The sequence below is a fragment of the Mustela lutreola genome, chromosome 8, assembly GCF_030435805.1.
Source record: "Mustela lutreola isolate mMusLut2 chromosome 8, mMusLut2.pri, whole genome shotgun sequence".
In the NCBI taxonomy this organism is placed as follows: Eukaryota; Metazoa; Chordata; class Mammalia; order Carnivora; family Mustelidae; genus Mustela; species Mustela lutreola.
Genome location: NC_081297.1, coordinates 23,287,354 through 23,306,082, shown reverse-complemented (window position 1 = coordinate 23,306,082; position 18,729 = coordinate 23,287,354). Strand labels below are relative to the sequence as shown.

Sequence of the window (18,729 nt, the reverse complement as noted above, 5' to 3'; positions counted from 1 at the left end):
ATATAATTTTTTTCAAGTAAGAAATATCTAAATGTTTTCACTTGAAGTCATTCTTGGTATATATTCTCTAAATGTCTTTTTGAAAAATCAACTTTAGACAATAGGGTATAATATAACTTAAGAAAGTCATGTTCAGGATGCCTGGGTGGCTCAGTCAGTTAAGCTGCTGCTTTGGCTCAGGCCATGATCCCAGGCTTCTGGGATCTAGTCTCGAATCGGGCTCCTTGCTCCACAGGGAGCCGGTTTCTTACTTCGCCTCTGCCTGCCACTCTGCCTGCTTGTGTGTGCGTGCTCTCTCTCTCTCTCACAAATAAGTTAATAAATAAAATCTTAAAAAAAAAAAAAGAAAGTCATGTTCTTTTTTTCAGTTGGTCACAAGAGCCAGAACTCTTGGGTAAGATTCCAAATAATAATGAAATATTGAATGTCTCTCATCTTGTACGGAGATGCTCTTAGAAGTCCATGGTTTGCTACTTATTTAGAAATATCTCACCCCTTTGTTCTAGAAAATATTCCGGTTTTTGCATGTGTTGCCCTTTGCCATACTCAAACATTTGGGAAATGGAAATAGGGAAGCAGTAGTTTCTTAGAAAAACTATAGATGAATGGAACAGGAACTGCTAAATTAGCAGAATGGAACAGGAACTGTTGATCTTGTACATTATTGCTTTTGCTTATTTTTTTTCTCCTTTGCTAGGAGACCTGTTATGATGATGTGTGTTATACTCACCACACTTCCCAGCTTCAGCTTTTCTATCGCAGTGACCGAGGTATGGGATTTTTATTTCTTCTGCTGCAAGATTTTGAGATTTTAAAATTTCCTCTGTTACTGGAATTTGATAGAACAGTGTGCCCAAAAATTTTCTTAAAACTTTATTTTATCCAATTTTCTTCCAAGTTGCAATGTATATATTTAAAGTACTAAAAACATTGTTACCTCTGTGATTGTGAAGGAAGGTCTAGCAGCCAATTAAAAAAATACCTTCTGTGTTTGTGCGTGAGAGACAGGAATGTTAATTTCAAAATAATTTTTTTAAAAAAGCAAGGAATTTGAAAGTATATTTGTATTTGTTTCTTTTAACTAGATGTCTTTTGAGTGTCCTCAGTTCTAAACAATATCCAAAGAACATCCACTCACATTCTAAGACCTTGATAATACATCTATTGGCAAAGCATTTGCACATGATATATATTTGAAAATAAACTTTATGTTTTGACTAAATGCAGCTTCAAAAGGACTCTAATAGATGAGCATCTACAAGACAGGAATATTATAGGCAGAACTCACAGGTTGTGAGAATTTTATTGTCTAAAAAAGGTTCAAAGAAGAATGCCCTATTAACCTTATTAATTTGCATGATGCTGTGAAGTATATAATTTTCACTTCCCCAAAGTGAGTAACTTAAATTACTTTATATTCCACAGATGAAATACATTGAGTAGGTACTGGGATAGAACACTCAGGAAATTTGATGGAATCTCTGGCATTCAGTAATTTTTTATTGATAGTAGAGAGAGAAATAAACAGACAATCAGAATAGTTATGATAGGCTTTATGAGAGAGGGGAGTACTGGGTAGTGTATGATATCATGTTGGACTGTGTCCTAGATGCTACATTAGGACAATATATAAATGTATTAGAATAACTTCTGAAGGCTGCACTTGATGCACATACTGTCAATCAAACAACAATATGTGTGTATTTGTATCTAGATTTATCTTTTTTCCCTCTCTCCTCCCCAAAAACTTTGTAAAGCTCATGAGAGGTTCCCCAGACCTTTAAAAATTCAGTTTACAACATTTTAAGCAATGCTATTATCGTAAAGTGATGGTAGATTTGTAGTCTGATTGCCCTTCTTGGGGCAAAAGAACATTTTTTTGGCTCTTTTCTATTATGTCCTTATCCACTGTTACACATTTTTTTCTTCCTTTCCTTTCATTTTTCACTCAAGTAAAGACACAAACAGAAATGTGTACTAAACAGTATTAGTGAAATACTACAGAACAAAAACCTGTGTAAACACTACTCAGGTCAAAAAATAAAATTTTGCCAGCTCCCTTGTTTTTTTGCAATGACAACCTTTTCCCTCCTCCTTAAAGGTAACTTCTACCTTAACTTGTAATACCATAGGTTGGATTGTCTGGTTTTGAATCTTTCATAAGAGAAATACAACTATATATATATATATATATATATATATATATATATATATATATAATCTATCTATCCAACTATCTATTTATCTATTTATCTACCTAATGTATGTCTGGTTTCTCTTATTCAAAAGTGTGATTCATTCAGGTTTTTGTATACAACTGTATTCCTTTCATTTTCATTCTGTAGAGTAGTTCATATTATGAATATATTACAGCTTACATTTCTGATTCCGATGCCCACCTTCAGGTGTGTCTGGTTTGGGTTATTAAATATAATGCTGCTGTGAACATCTTTGAATATGTCTATTGATGCACATATGCAAGAATTTCAGCCGGTGAAATATGCAGGAGTATAATTGATGGGTCATAACATAACAAAATAAAACAATAAAAAATAAAAAAGACAAAAAAAATTCAAATGTTTAACTAGCAGCAAGTGCCAGGTTTCCAAAGAGATTCTACTAATTTAGACTTAGCACTGGTGGAGAACAAGCATGCCTGTTGATCCACAGACTCGCTAGCCTTACCTCCTAAGTCTTCTAGCCATCCCAGTGTGTATATTCTTGAATCTCATTGCAGTTTTATGTTGCATTTCATTAATAATGAAACTGAGCATTTTTTAAAGATTTTATTTATTTGACGGAGAGAGAGATCACAAGTAGGCAGAGGGGCAGGCAGAGAGAGAGGGAGAAGCAGGCTCTCTGCTGAGCAGAGAGCCCGACTCGTGGGTTGATCCCAGGACCCTGAGATCATGACCTGAGCTGAAGGCAGAGGCTTAACCCACGAGCCACCCAGGCGTCCCGAAACTGAGTATTTTCTTATCTTGCCAATTTTTCCCCCCTATTGTGTTACTTATCTTTTTGGAATTTTGATTCAGAAGTTACTTATATATTCAGATTTCAAGCCCTTTGTTGATTATATGTGTTGCAAATATATTCACACTTTGTGACTTAATATTTGTCATGCCATTTTTGGACGAAGAGTTCTTCATTTAAAAACAGTGCAATTTGTCGGTTTCTTTTTTTCATGAATAGTAATTTTGGTAGCTTGAAAAGATTTTGTCATACTGTGAATCTGAATCTCAAAGACCTGAAGATATCCTCCAATATTATATTTTGGAGCCTGTATTGTTTTAAATTCTCTTTTAGATTCACAGTCCATTTGAAACTAATTGTTGTATATGTTGTGCAGTAGGGAGTGCATTTCTCCCCCAATTAATGTCTAATGGATTGAGCACTATTTATAAAAATTTCTGTCTTTCCATGTTTCTCTGCAGTGCTACTTTTACAAATCAAGTGTATATATGTACACGTCTATTTCAAGTCTTCTGTTTTGTCCACTGTCTGCTTTTATATACCTCTGTCCACACTACACTGATACAATTCTTCTAGGTTTATAATAGCTCTTTATACCCCAAAGAGTAAATCTTTATATCTTTTTCATCTAAATGTCTTGCCTTCTGTATTCCTATATGGATTTTAGTGTCTGCTTATCATTTTCTGCAAAGTCTTTGAATTTTGGTTGAGGTTGCTTTGACTGGTATCATTTTTAAAAATCTCATTTTCCCTTTATTGATATTTAGAAATAATTTGTCCACTTCGGGGAGATTTTCCCCATGTACAATTATGTAGTCTATGAATAAAGATATATATTTCTTTTCTTTCCAATACTTACTGTGTTTATTTCATTCTCTTGCCTCATTACACTGGCTAGGACTTCTAGCACAATGTTGAGTAGGACTGGTCGTGGTGGCACCTTGGTCTTCTTCCTGATCTCAGAGGGAAAACTCTCAACATATCACCACTAATATGATGTTTGCCACAGTCTCGTGTGTGTGTATGTGTGTGTGTGTGTGTGTGTGTATCTTAATCAGATGAAAGAAGTGTCCCAAAACCTGGTTGGGTTTAACCTGGGCTCTCCCTTCTTAGAAGATCCTGAACTCCATCCAATATCTGTCCCCCTCATTCTTCGACTTAAGGACTCCCAAAGGCTCTGCTTAGCAGTAGAGGGGGAAGAAATTGCCCATCCCACTGTTACCAGGAGCCTGCTGTAGTATTTTCCCATGTGTTTACCAACCTCAATCTTGAACTGAAAGCTCTCCCACTGATAGGAATCTTTGTTACATCTTTACAAATTGTTCAAAAGCTTATGGGGTTGCTGAGAGACTATGGACTCCCAGAAACAAACAGGAGAGTTTTTAGAAGGGAGGGGAGTTGGGGATGGGTGAGTCTGGTGATGGGTATTAAGGGGGGCATGGATTGCATGAAGCACTGGGTGTTATATGCAAGCAATGAATCTTGGAACACGACGTCACGACGTCAAAACTAATGATGTGGGGCGCCTGGGTGGCTCAGTTGGTTATGCAACTGCCCTTGGCTCAGGTCATGATCCTGGAGTCCTGGGATTGAGTCCCACATCGGGCTCCCTGCTCAGCAGGGAGTCTGCTTCTTCCTCTGACCTCTCCCCTCTCATGCTCTCTCTCTCAAATAAATAAGTAAAATCTTAAAAAACAACAACAAAAACAAAACAAAACAAAACAAAACTAATGATGTACTATATGGTGACTAACATAACACAATTTTAAAAAAAAGCTTACTGGGTTGAATATCTGAAAAGCTGGAAATTAAGCTTCTAAGATTTTAGTAAATGTCTTTATAATTTAGTGCTGCTTTCAGACTATTAAAAGAATTTTAAACAAAGAAAGCACAAAATATAATCCTTCTAAATGGTTTTCTGAAAACAGGTTCAAAAAAATAGTAGTGCTTCGACGAATAGCCTTCCTGAGAAGTTACCTGACCTGCCAGTTTCTCTGGTCCTGACTTCCTTGATTGTGGTTGATATTATTGAAAAACTCAGGATATATCCTCTTACAGGACGGCTAAAGAGTAAGTATACTTTTAAATATAAATGTTTTTAAAAGTTTGACAAATTGGGGCACCTGGGTGGCTCAGTAGATTAAGGCTCTGCCTTCAGCTCAGGTCATGATCTCAGGGTCCTGGGATCGAGCCCTGCATCTGGCTCTCTGCTCAGCAGGAAGCCTGCTCCCCCCCCCCCCACACCTACTTGTAATCACTCCCTCTCTGTCAAATAAATAAATAAATGAATAAATAAAATCTTAAAAAAAATAGTTTGACAGATTGTTCACCTCTTTCTGTCCCTCTGTTATTTGCCGACATGTTTAATGATATTCTTTTTTACAGTTAACATTATAGTTAGAAGATCAGAAATGAAGATATCTAAATATAATTATTTTAAAACCTACTTTGATTGCTAGACAGTTTTTCTTCTTTGTATTTTGGTAGTACTGATAAATGAATAAACTTACCAAATATTTAATACCAAAAGCTTTATAAATGTTTACTCTAGCAAGAAAATTTTCTAAGTAAATTGCTATAGATTTGTATTTTTTGGAAACTCTCTTAAAACCTTAAGTTTAGATAAATAAATAGTTCTGGATACCTTTGATACAGAAATTAATGGGACTGCTGCACTTATATCCTAGAGAATTATGTGTTTTTAATTGTGGATTGTCAAAAAGCTAAAGATCACACTAAGAAAACCAAGATATACCACAAATAGTCCTCCAAAGGGATCAGTCAAAACTAAATTTAGGTTGGCCTTAAAAAAAAAAAAAAGATATTTTGCTAATTGAATATTGTGTTTGGCCTTAGATTTTCTTTTTTCTTTTTCTTTTTTTTTTTTTTTTAAGATTTTATTTACTTATTTGACAGACAGATCACAAGTAGGCAGGGAAGCAGGCAGAGAGAGAGGAGGAAGCAGGCTCCCCGCTGAGCAGAGAGCCCGATGCGGGACTCGATCCCAGGACCCTGGGATCATGACCTGAGCCGAAGGCAGAGGCTTAACCCACTGAACCACCCAGGCGCCCCTGGCCTTAGATTTTCTTAACTTTCACTTAATTTCATGTCATAGTATTTATGTTTAATTTATAATAAGTGTATGCTATTGTTCTTATTGTTCTTATATTTGAGGTGGGTAGATTTTTGTCTAATCACTTCCTGGTGGGGTGGAGGGGTTAAATTGAATGAGTCACTAGGAGAATGCTGAAGAGCAGTAGGGATGACTACTACAGCCAGGAAGGAAAAGACCAGAGAGTCATTTATGGACCATGAGCCACCACTCTTCCAGTCACTCTTACTCCTCCAATTGAAAAATAAAACTGAGCTGGGAGGCCACCAGGAAATCTGAGACTCTGAGCTTCATGTTTTGCACTCTGTCCTCAAGTGGGAGATGACGGTCATTATGTTTAACATAATGAAGGGGACAAAGTCCGTAAGATGGTAGCCAGTGGCCATCTTTTGAGGGAAGAGTATCCTTGAGTTACATCTGCCCTCCAGAGCCAGGTGTCTTTGTCTCAGACCAAGGAGATTCGGGAATTACCACGTCCTCTGCTACTTGCCTAGACTCTTTCTTGATGCAAACCTATTTTGAAGTTGGATTGTTTTTAATAACGCTGTACCTTCCATGTATGGGGACATTCTGTTTAATTTTTCTTTTATTTTTTATTTATTTTCAGCATAACAGTATTCATTATTTTTGCACCATACCCAGTGCTCCATGCAATCCGTGCCTTCTGTAATACCCACCACCTGGTTCCCCCAACCTCCCCCTCCCCTGCCCCTTCAAAACCCTCAGATTGTTTTTCAGAGTCCATAGTCTCTCATGGTTCACCTCCCCTTCCAATTTCCCCCAACTCCCTTCTCCTCTCTAACACCCCTTGTCCTCCATGCTATTTGTTATGCTGCACAAATAAGTAAAACCATATGATAATTGACTCTCTCTGCTTGACTTACTTCACTCAGCATAATCTCTTTCAGTCCCGTCCATGTCGCTACAAAAGTTGGGTATTCGTCCTTTCTGATGGAGGCATAATACTTCATAGTGTATATGGACCACATCTTCCTTATGCATTCGTCCGTTGAAGGGCATCTTGGTTCTTTCCACAGTTTGGCTTCATCAGATCTATCTGTTTAAATTTTTAGTGAAAGTTCTCTTTCTAAAAAATGTACATGTATGTTTTGGGGAATGAGTTATCAGCATCTTATATTTTAAGTGATGAGTTGGATTATCAAAGGGGAATTTTCCCCATATCCAGCAATGACAATGATACTGAGAATTGAAATAAGAAAAGCCCAAAGAAGTCAGTCTTGGAGACAAGACTGGAGAATGTCTTGTACAACTGCACAAAAACCTTCTTCTTGAGCTTTTCCCTGCCCAAACTTGGGAAGGTTAATCTCTGGTTTAATAGCTCTACCGTTTAATGAAGTCATGCTTTAAAAAAACTAGCATTCACTCAAAATACCTTTGCAAATATTAATATATGTTAATTTAATTTTTTGCAAGATTTTGAACATGCATACTAATAAAATGGATTATGTGAATTCTGAATTTATGGTGTATTCTCATTCTCTGGAATTTAATACATAAATTCATAAACTTGTAGGTTGTAATGCAGAAATTTGAACATAAGCCAGTATGCTAAAAATATGCTGTCATTGCATGTGGTAATTCAGAATCCAAGAGGTAGAGAAGGAGTGGGTGATAAAGAAGCTTAAGAAATATTTGGCTTCCTTTAGAAAATGTTGAGAAATGGAATATATTCTGTTCTGTGCTCTATCCAGAGTTTGAAATGCCTGCCCATCTATCAGCTTGTAGCAGTTATGACCTTATATTTGATGAAACTAAGGTAATCAATAGTGCTTGATTTCTGGACACTTTCGTGCCATTTCAACCATCTCAATTCTAAGCTAGCAAAGCTTGATCCTTGTGTAGCTTTTCCTCTTCTATAATTTTAAATAAAATTTCTTCTATATAAAAAATACAGTTATGCTTAAAGCAGTCTTCACTGGACCAGGGAATCCTTTCTGCTAACTTTCCATTAATCGCTGAAATATCTCAACCTCACGTGGTCACCATGTCCTAACAGCCAAACACATCATCTCACATATCCTGAGCCTCACACAGGAATATTTTCTGACACACATAGCTCCAAGACACAGGCATCTCTCAGATGTATGTCATACCTAATAATGTCATGTCTCCATCATGAGAACAAGTAATAATAGGAGCACAATATATAGACTAAATGTCCCCAGCTCTTACAGTATGTGGGTATAGGTGAGCACACTTTGATATTTCTGTTTGAATTTTGCTAGCTCAGTCCCAACCAGTGAACGACGGGACCCCCATCCCTCTCCCTCTTCCATCTTGTTCCCTTTCTCGTCTTTTAAGTCAGACCCAACTTGAGTCTTCTTTGATCTCATTTCTTGGTCCAGACTGCTAAGTATTCCATTGCTCCAGCTTTTTTATTTTTTCAGTCATTGTTCTCACGCACAAAAAAACCTGGAATGCTCTTTTCCCACCACTCTTGATGGACTCTGCTCGAAATGCTTGTATTATACTGTTGTTACTTGCCTCTGGGATATTGTTTGATGTTCTGCTAGTGCTTTAGACTGACTGCCTTTCTTCTGACAGTTGGAATACTGACTTCACTGCACCGAGATCTACTTGTTTAGAGAGGTCCCAAGCAGAGCAATAGATTTTCATTTGGGAACACAAGCTTTTTTTGCCCAGAATGTCTATGTACCAACAGATTGGCTGGGATTCAACAAGTTCAAGTGACGGCCATTCCACTCCACTGGAAATCACCATTTCTCCTCCTATCACTAGATCTTGTTGTTGATTCTGATAGAGCCAGACTCCTTCTCTTGAGATAGTACCCCCTCTCCCCACCATCAAGGGATCTCAGAGTTTCTCCTTACATTAGTTGTACTTTTATTGTCTGAACCCCAAATCATGGCCACCATTAGATTCCTCCTGCCCCATGTAGATTTCTTAAACTCCATAAAAACCAGTGAGGCAACCAGACCCGCAAAGAAGTCCATGGTTAGGAGGCAAATTTCCAGTTCTACCTACAAGGACTCACTTAAATACCTTAAGCCTAGCTCAGGTACCACGTTGCAAGTGATATAATAGAGTATGATAGTTAAAGTACTGTGGGGTGACACATGAAGTAATACTTTGTTTAATCTAGGGTGCTGGAGGTCAAAAAAATCCAAATGGAATATCTGGGATTTGTAGGAGTTTAGGCAGGTATGGTGAAGCAAGCTTTCTACATCGAAGGAAGACTGGGCCTCAAGAAATCCGAGTATACATGTAATTAATGGGCAAAAGTAACCATTTGGATCTCATACTATGAGTGGAAAAACCTATTGCTGGAATGGAAGTTGCCTTCTTAAAACCAGCTTTTATTTGTTTCTCAACTAGTGAATGGGGAAACCTACCAAGTTGCTTTGTAGGGAGGGGTATAGGCAGAAGGGGGAGGCTTAACTGGCATTACTGGTTGCTGTAATTCCTACTTGAACCAAATCAATACAACATTTGCTGTTTAGGAGTTGGTATTTTATGTAAGATTTCATTTGGGGAGAAAAAACCCCAGATTCTTCTGCTGTCTGGAAACTAACCCAGTTTCCAGAATCACAGTTTTAGAATCACAGCCTGTTGCTTTCTCTAAGGCAGTAGCATAACTCGAGTGTCCAATTCTGTACCTCTCCAGCCCATGGCTTCCTGGAATCATGACCCTTCACCACCAAAGGACAAAGTGTATTCTCATCTGAGCTGTTGCTCTGGGCTGTGATACAACACAGTACAACACAACACAACACAACACAACACACTAAAATGCCCTACAATACCAGGCTCATCCCAGTAGAGCACACACAGGTTTTGAGGAATATAAACACATATAAAATCAAATACATTTTTTAACATTCCATTTTGAACTGTTTGACTTCTAATGTGCTGCTTTCCCAAAATCATACTCGTTCATTTAAAAAGATGGTCAAATAAACATAAGCAAAAAAGAAGAAAGTGGAGATCAACCACGATCCTGTAGACTAGAGATTTAGAACTGATAACATCTTCGTGAATATGCTTCACTTAAGGAAACTTAATTTCTATCTTTTTTTTACTGAGCAGAATGTGGTGGATATCATCCTTATTATTATATCTCCTTCAGTACATGGTTTTTATCGGTTGAATATTATATCCCATTATTAACAAACCCTGACTTATTTAACCATGGTTCATTAACTGACCTCTGTTGTTGGACAACTAGATTCTTTTCCAGTTTTTCACTATGAAAAACACTATTGTTAGGACTCTTGTTCGGAAGTAAAAAGGGTTGCAGAAAAAAGGAGAAGGATGTGGTGAGAAAGAGCAGGGTGATGTGGTTTGAGTTGAGCAGGGGAGGCAAGCCTTGCTTGGAGCACCCATGCGTGGATGGCCGAGGTGGATGGTGTCTGAGAGACCCTGCGCTGTGTAGGACAGTTAGCAGCCACTTGTAGGTCACTGGCCAAGCAGTGGCTGGGGACAGAGAGAGTTAACTGCCCCGGGATGACAGCCGAGTGATACCAGGAGGATGACCACAAAGTGTCCTCGGAAGACCCTGAGCATCTGCACATGCCCAGACTCCTTGGCAACGGCACTTGCCAGAAGAAATGGGACTATTATGGGCTGGCTGCCCATGCAGACAAATAGAGAGGGGGTCATTCATAGGGGATTGGACAAACGGGGTGGCAAGATGGTCGGGCTGCATTAGGGATATCTGCACAGTCAGAGATGGTTTGCTAGAGGTGAGGTCAACGGGCTATTTGAGTGGAAAACATCCGAGCTCTGAAGAGGAGGTGGTTTCCACTGTCGCCTCGGTGAGAGGTGCCAGGTATGACATCGGCAGTGTAAGGTTTTCAAATAAATCTGCTCTCAGTGGCTCTAGTCCAGTTCCTACTGTGTAGTCTCTTGAAAATGCAGAGACTGGGGCCAAGAGCTGCAGGACCTCAGCAGCCTAGATAATTACTCCTTTATGTTAAATGCCTGAACGTACAATTTCTTGCTCAAAGTATATGCAAGCTCTTACGGGTTTTGACAGATGTCAATCAATCAAATGGCCCCCCTCTAAAGAATGCCCTAATTTACCATCTAAACAGTAAGAAAACACCTGTTTCCCCTCAACCTTGTAACTTCGGATAATGTATTCCTTTTCATCTTTGCCAGTTTCATAGGCAAAAATAGTATGTTACTGTTTTAATAATTTGCTTAAGGTAGTAGTTGCATTGAGCATTTTTCCCATAGGTTTCTTGGCTATTTGTATTTTTAAAAAATCGTATCTTTCCGTCTTTGATCTGTTTTTCTGTCGATATGTCTATTCTTTTGTTGTTGTTGTTTTTACTACTGATCCATGAGTTCTGTAAATAGTAAGGACATTAAACTTTGCCTGTCAGAAATATACATTTCAGAGTTATTTTATTTTATTTTAACTGTACTATAATGTTTTTGATATAGGGAATTTTTAATTTGGACATTATCTGTTCTACAGATATTTCCTTTCTGGACTCTATGATGTTATGCTTTAAAATCTTTTTTTTTTTTTCCACTCCAAGCTGATATAAATATTTACCAATTATCTTCTCAAAAATTTTGTACATTTAAATGTTTCATGAAGAGAAAAAGGTGGAATCTCTGTAAGGTAGAAACTCATTAATTTATAGGTAACCAATATCAGGAATGATAATCAGTATGTTTATTTACTTAATCTGGCAAAGTTTTTAGACCCTGTCTTTATTGTATTTCTTTCCATTTCTCCTGTTATGTCCAACATAAAAAAAAAAAAAAAAAAAAAAACTTAATAGAGTGCTTTAAAAATGTCAATGCCAGTCATAGCAAGCCCAAATAAACTGAATCAGGGTCCCTGAAGATGGGACTTGGGCATATTTAAATCTTTAAAAGCAAAACTTCATTGGATTCTGATTTGTATCCCCAATTAAGATCAGGGGTTTTTACTTTCTGACTGCATGTTCAGATCGCCTATGGGACTTGAATTTTTTTTTTTTACTCCCAAACTGAGCCCTAGATCATTAAATCATAGTTTTGGTGAAGGATAGGTCCAGGCACAAGGAATTTTTAAAGCCCCCCCCCCCACGGTGATTTACACTTGTAAATGTGATTCAAGTAGATGGGCAGAAAACAAGCAGGGACCCTTTGTACCTGTTAACCTCCCATTGCCTTTGTGAAATAGGAAACAAGGTTACCTGCAGAGAACACTAGGGACGGATGGGAGAGAGAGAATCTGTAACAGGTTGGGTAAGGTTTGGAATAGTTGCTGAGGGTCAAGGACAAGGAAATGGATGGATGAGAGAGGCATAATGTTCAGCAAAGGATAGAAACCAGGAATTTGTCTTGGGAGCAATCAAGATTATGAGAGCTTTCTTCAATGATACTGAGGAGTCTGGGCATTGATTGTAGAAAAGATAGAACTGTAGGACTGATCCAGGTTTAGGGGTTCGCAGAACAGGAATGGAAGACAGAAAAGGATCTGTTGCTTTAATGTTTATTTCTTCTTGTTGAATTATACAGTTTCTTAAATGCATGACAATGATGAGTTTTATTGAACTTGTACACTATCTCCAGTGAATCATGGACCACCATGTTCATGGACCATCATGAACCACCCTTTGGGTACTCACCAGAGGTGTCTTTTCAGAACACACACATGTGAGCATTCCTACTGATCAGTACACTAGGGGAAGGTTGTTGAGGTCTCAGCATATACAGTTAACTTCTTTAGGTTAAATGCCTAGACTAGCAATTTCTGGCTTGAAATAAATGTAAGGTTTTAAGGCTTGGCATCTGCAATTTTTTAAAAGTTCCACGGACAATAAAAGTTCTGATACTCGTCCTGGCTGAGAGCCCCTGGTGATAGGAAGTATTGGGAATTGTTATGCATCCCAGGTTAAAAGCTGAGAGCCCACATCCAAATTCCTGAAGCCATTTGCTTTCCCGATTTCCTTGAAATGGAATGCAGCACACTTTAACCAGATAGAGTGTAAGAGATGCCACAATAAAGGCAGGGGGGTGGGGTAGGGGTGGGGGGCGGGGAGAGGGACGCTGCTTTTGTCTGAATAAAATAAATGGCACTTTGAGTTCCCCTTTGTTTCTTTTTAAGAAAAAGCTTATTATACAATATGAGCCCAGCGTGTGAGCTGGGTTTCCATAATGTGTTTTGCAATGGGTTTAGAGAGTACGTATGAGGAACACTGTGTTCGGGGCTATGCCAAAAAGGGGGGGTATTTCCTTCACACCCTCCTTTTGCTGTTTAGAAGAAGGAAGTTTCAGAAAAGTACGGACGTTAGTTCCAGGATTTTTCCCTCCTCTCAAGAAATAAGTAGCTATTCACCAGAGTAGGATGAGAGAAGGATAGAATTTCTGATTTATACCGTCTAATGAAGTACCAGCTGTCAGGATTAGGTCAGCGTGTTTCGGGCCAGTAACTATATTGTGGCGATCCCCAGGCCACAAGACAGAGGACATAAGGGTGCTATTGAATTGTGACCTTTGATTAGGACAACGTCACATGATTATAACAATTCGGTATTCAATTGTTGCTTTCTTCCTACATGGGGAAAATTATGAACAATTTCAGTATCTAAAGTGCGATTCTTGAGGGTTGCAGGATATTTTCAAAGTCAATATTTTAGGGAGACTGACGGAAATAAGGGAACATGAAGAACTCAGCCTACATTACTTTGTTACAATACTGAGCCTTGTTCTTCCTATCATTATTAGTCAGCAAAGAGTATGGCCCCAGATTGAAAGTAAAGGCATAGGTCCTTAATTTTGGATATATAGATTTCCCTGGGGTACCCTGGGGGTGGGTCTTTGGGTTGGGTGTCATCTTCAGCTCGGGTCATGACCCCAGGGTTCCGGGATTGAGCCCCATGTGAGCTTTCTGCTCAGCAGGGAGCCTGATTCTCCCTCTCTCTCTCTGCCTCCCCCTGCTTGTGGGCTTTCTCTGTCAAATAAATAAAACAGTAAAAAATAAATAAATAAATCTCGATTTTCTTGTCTTGGAGTGAAGAGAACAAAGTAGGTTGAGCTGATGGTCTACATAATGTATGGACGTTCTGGGTCATTCCATGTTAAACATGGTGGGTCCTTTGTATGGAGCACCATTTTGTTGTCATTTCAGAACCCCAAGTCCCTCTATTTCTGAATGGGGAGGGGATGTTTAGTCCGTTTCCTATGAACTCACAAACACTGTCTTCTTGGAATCACCCATGGACATTTTTGTTCCCTGACTGGTGACTCCCGATGCCTCCAGGGGGAAGCCTTGGCAATGTCTTGAATCAGGCTGCTGCTGTAGGAGTCATCTCTTTGTCCCAGTCCTGCTGGGCAGTGCCGGGGACACTTTGCACTGGCTGGCATCCTGGGCCCAAATCCATGTGTGACATCCTCTCCCACCGTTGAGTACCCGGGCCCTGCTGCCAGGACCTCCTAATGTCCCCCAGGGCTGTGCTTGTTGGCTTTATCAGTTGCCTGGTCTCTCTTATAGAGCTCTCTCTAGGACCTGGGGCAGGGGGCAGTCTTAGTGGCTGACCCTGTGCAGGACTCCAGAGACCTTCTTGCTGGTGAATGGAGGGTGGAGGGGGTGCGTTGTTACTCTGCGTGGTTTGGGTGCTTTGACCTACTTGCCTTCGTGCACATTTCCCCCGCAAGACGCCCATTGCTTGCTTATGCGAACAGACCCCAGAACTGGAATGGCTCCCATCTTTCATACAGCAAATCTTTAGGGAGGATCTCTTGCATACCAGGAGCTCCGCTAGGTCCTAGGGGTATGGCAGTGAGTCAAAACGGGCGAAGTTCCCCCTTTTACAGAGCCCTCGGTTTAGTGGACATAATAGCACATCAGTGAACTGCACTAGCAAATGGGTATAATTAAAGCTGAGGCAAGTGCTTTGAAGGCTAAAAACAGGCTCATTCTCATTTGGACACAGGTGTCCATTTTTGTCACCCAGCTTGGGTTCCTGCTGGGATTCCAAGCTTTGGTCTATGTCCAAGCACTTGCTAGTAGAGGCATTTCAAACCATTTCAGAGTTTGAAATTCTGTGTATTTGGAAATACACAGAAATAATTCTGTGTATTTGGAAAACTCTGTGTATTTAGAATTCTGTATATTTGGTATTCTGTGTATTTAACATATTCTGTGTATTTGTTAAAAAGCATATGGCATACAATATGCTTTTTAACATTTTACTTTATTTGTTTTATTTAAATTAGTATTATATAATGGATAATTATCATATATCAATGCATATTATAGATTTATAATTGTCTATGTAATATACTTAGCATATTATAATGATTAATTATTACATTATTATATATAATATAGTATTTTGTCCGGGAAGATGGTCTTTAAACTAGCCAGCCTTCAAGCTACAGAAGACAAAAGAATTTTCTGAATATTTTACCTTGCCTACAATCCAGAAATGATACATTTGTTTCTTTTCATGCTTGGGAGGGAACTGGGATTTGGGATGTACTGGGAAACAGTTCAATGCTTTTTCTAGAGAAAGTCCATGAGCTCTTCCAGAATTGCTCATGGGTTGAATATTTGCCTTGACTTCATTATTATTGTGAATTATAATTATTTGGTGAAAACTTGCACACCATTTTGAACACAGGCAGTGGTATGCTGGTCAGCCTCTCCAGAGGGTGCAGGGGAAAACTTTTTGGCCCCTGTCCATAAATGGGAGAGGGGATAACAGTGTAACTCTAACCAAAGTTTAACAAACTGTGATCACTTTTACTATTTACTGTGTTCTTCTATTTAGTGATTGTTGTGTTTGATATATTTAACACACATATGGCTGTTGCTCCCTGTCTGAGGCACGATTTTAAATGTTCTACACATACCAACTCGCTCAGTCCCACAACTGCCCTGTGAGGTAGATGCTGCTTCCATCTTTTATTACTTGCCAAGAAGCTACTGGTCTTCCAGAGCTCAGATGTGCTGCTGAAAGGAAACAAACTCTCCACAGTCCAACTGAGTTTAGGAAGTAGATAGCGTCAAAGTAACCTTGTATATAAATGCCCTGCTGTGTCTTTTAATTTATTACGTTTTTTTCCTTAGTTTCCAAGATTATGACCAAAAGTGTTTTGTGTGCTTAATATACTTTCAAATATTTGTAATGATTAATACTTTTCTTTTTGTCTAGATTTTTTTTTCTCAGAGTGTTATTTCTAGTCCATTAGCATTTCATGTTCTCTAGAACATTTTTTCTCTCAGGAAAAATAGATTTGGGAGTCTCTTAATCAAGGCTAGTCTTCTTTTTTTCTGAATACTTGTTTGATCTCCTGGCTGCCGTGAATTGAGTCACAGTCTCATTTCACAACAGCTGCCTCAGTGGCCTTGAGAACCTCTCTGCTGATGATTCCATGTCCTTTCTGGTTCCTCTGCCTTCCTCTCTCCCTCTTCCATTGAGCTCAGAAGAAAAGTCCAAAGCCTTTACCATGTTGGACTCTGCCATGTATGATAGCATGATCTAGGGGAAAAGGTTGAGGTTCAAGTTCTGGTCTCTCTACTTGCTAGCTGTGTGACCTTAGAAACAATTGTTGATCTTTCTGTGCCTCTGTTTATGCATCTTTCAGGTAGGAAAATAATGGCATCTATGGTATAGAGCTATTCTCAGGATTAGGTGAATTAATGCAAAGAAACGGCTTGGGAGTGTTCCTGGTTTGTAGGGAGCACTTACTAGGTTTGGACTCCACCCCTCTTCTTCCCCCTCTGCCTCCCCAGCTCCTTACAAAGCTTGCCCTCTTTCCATCACTGTGGCTGAAAGATCTTTACCCACACGCTCTTTCTACCACCTAGAAAGTTCCTTTCCCCATTCTTCACCTAATTCATTCCTACTTATTCTTCAGGTCACTGCTTAACCGTCACTTCTCAGATGAGCCTTCCTGACCTCCTGTCTCACTCAGACCTATACAAGAATTTCTCATCACAGCACTGACCTTCCTTTTAAAGCCCTGCCACATTTTATTCTTCTGTGTTTATTGATGTGATCCCAGGTGACAGCACGGTCAAGGTGGGAATGTGGCTTTCATTCTCGATGCCCAGCTGAAGCTTGGTCTGGCTCTCTACGATCTGTCTGTTCCCAAAGGAGACTCACTAGTGCATTTTTCCTATCGGCTCCATTCCTGTCTTGGTTTTTGGTGCCTGTCCTTGTGATTCTTTTTATTTATTTATTTATTTTAATTTTTTAAGTAATGAACTTATGTTTCATCCTTAGCTTTTCCCGTAAAATTTCAGAATTACACAGACATTCTGGATTTTAACTGGTCTTTAGTAATTCATACAATGTGTATCCTTCTCCGACTTCAGTGAGTATTTCATTCTGAATGGGAATAATTTCCTCATATTTCATGCATCAGCCTGTCATATTTCTTTTTTTTTAAACTTTATTTTTTTCGGTGTTCCAAGATTCATTGTTTATATTTAAATAAGTTATATTTCTTTCCTAGTCTCTTTCCAAGAGGAATGCATGCTCACTTCAGAAAATTCTCCCCTACTGGTTTGTTACGTTGTTCTTAGATTTTCCCTGTAAGCTATCTAACACTTTGGGGAATAAGTTAGAGATGGAAAGACATCAATACAAAGAAATAATCAAGGGGCACTTGGGTGGCTCAGTTGGTTGAGTAACCAACTCCTGGTTTAGGCTTAGGTCATAATTTCAGGGTTGTAGGATTGAGTCCCCTGTTGGGTTCCACACTGGGTGCGGAGTCTTCTTGTCCCCACTACCTCTGCCCCTCCCGCCACTGATGCTCTCTTTCGCTCTCTCAAATAAATAAATAATTAAAAAATCAAGTAAAACAGACGTGAGTCACTACTTAAACATTTGCCTGTGATTAAAATTACATATTCTTAAGTATTTAGTTCGCACCGTGAAGACAAAAGGTTGTTTGGAGACTGGCATCAGATGTAGGGGACTACACAGAATGGCTGTTACCTTTACTTTTTGCAGGGATATGTTAACTTCTAGAGAAATGTGTAGACTTTTTTTTTTTTTAAGATTTTATTTATTTATTTGAGTGAGAGAAGAGAGAGCATGGGAAGAGGCAGGGTCAGAGGAAGAAGCAGACTCCCTGCCGAGCAGGGAGACTGATGCAGGGTTCGATCCCAGGACTCCAGGATCATGACCCAAGCCGAAGGCAGTCACTTAACCAACTGAGACACCCAGGCACCCTCAATTTCTTTCTTCATGCTTAAATCTTTTGTGAATTTTGCACAAATAAATACCCTTTTCCCCCAATAGAACACTAACAACTACAACAAAAGAACAATGTGGAAATTTGAAAAATAATGATTTGGAGGGGAACTGGTTTATTGAATCAAATGGGATAGTATTGAGTACATGAAAGTTTACATTGCTTGGGAGTAAATTTGTGGGTCTATTCTAATGACCATACAGTTTCTTGGCATCTTCAGTACTACTTTGCCCTCTGGCAGGCCAGCAGAGCTCTCCAGCCAATAGTTCTAGTACTTCTCCCTTGGAAAGAAGACAACAGAGTCCCTGCAACCCCAAATCTAAGCTAGTTTCTATTGAGCTCTAGAGAGATATGAAGCTCCCAACCCCACTTTCACCAAATACCCATGGGTTGGGACTTTAGTATTTTACTAAAAATGAACTCTAAGAATTCATTATTCATCTTGTGGCTCT

The 18,729-nt window shown here is 39.1% G+C and overlaps 1 protein-coding gene across 2 annotated transcripts in view; it reads left to right on the top strand.

Moving 5' to 3' along the window:
• TMEM236 (transmembrane protein 236) overlaps nucleotides 1-18,729 on the top strand; it is a 41,948-nt gene that overhangs the window by 18,792 nt on the left and 4,427 nt on the right. For both annotated transcript variants that reach the window (XM_059184019.1, XM_059184020.1), the window contains 2 exons: nucleotides 698-770; nucleotides 4,902-5,043. In XM_059184019.1, coding sequence (XP_059040002.1) covers nucleotides 698-770; nucleotides 4,902-5,043 — 215 coding nt within the window. The remainder of the gene's footprint in view (nucleotides 1-697; nucleotides 771-4,901; nucleotides 5,044-18,729) is intronic.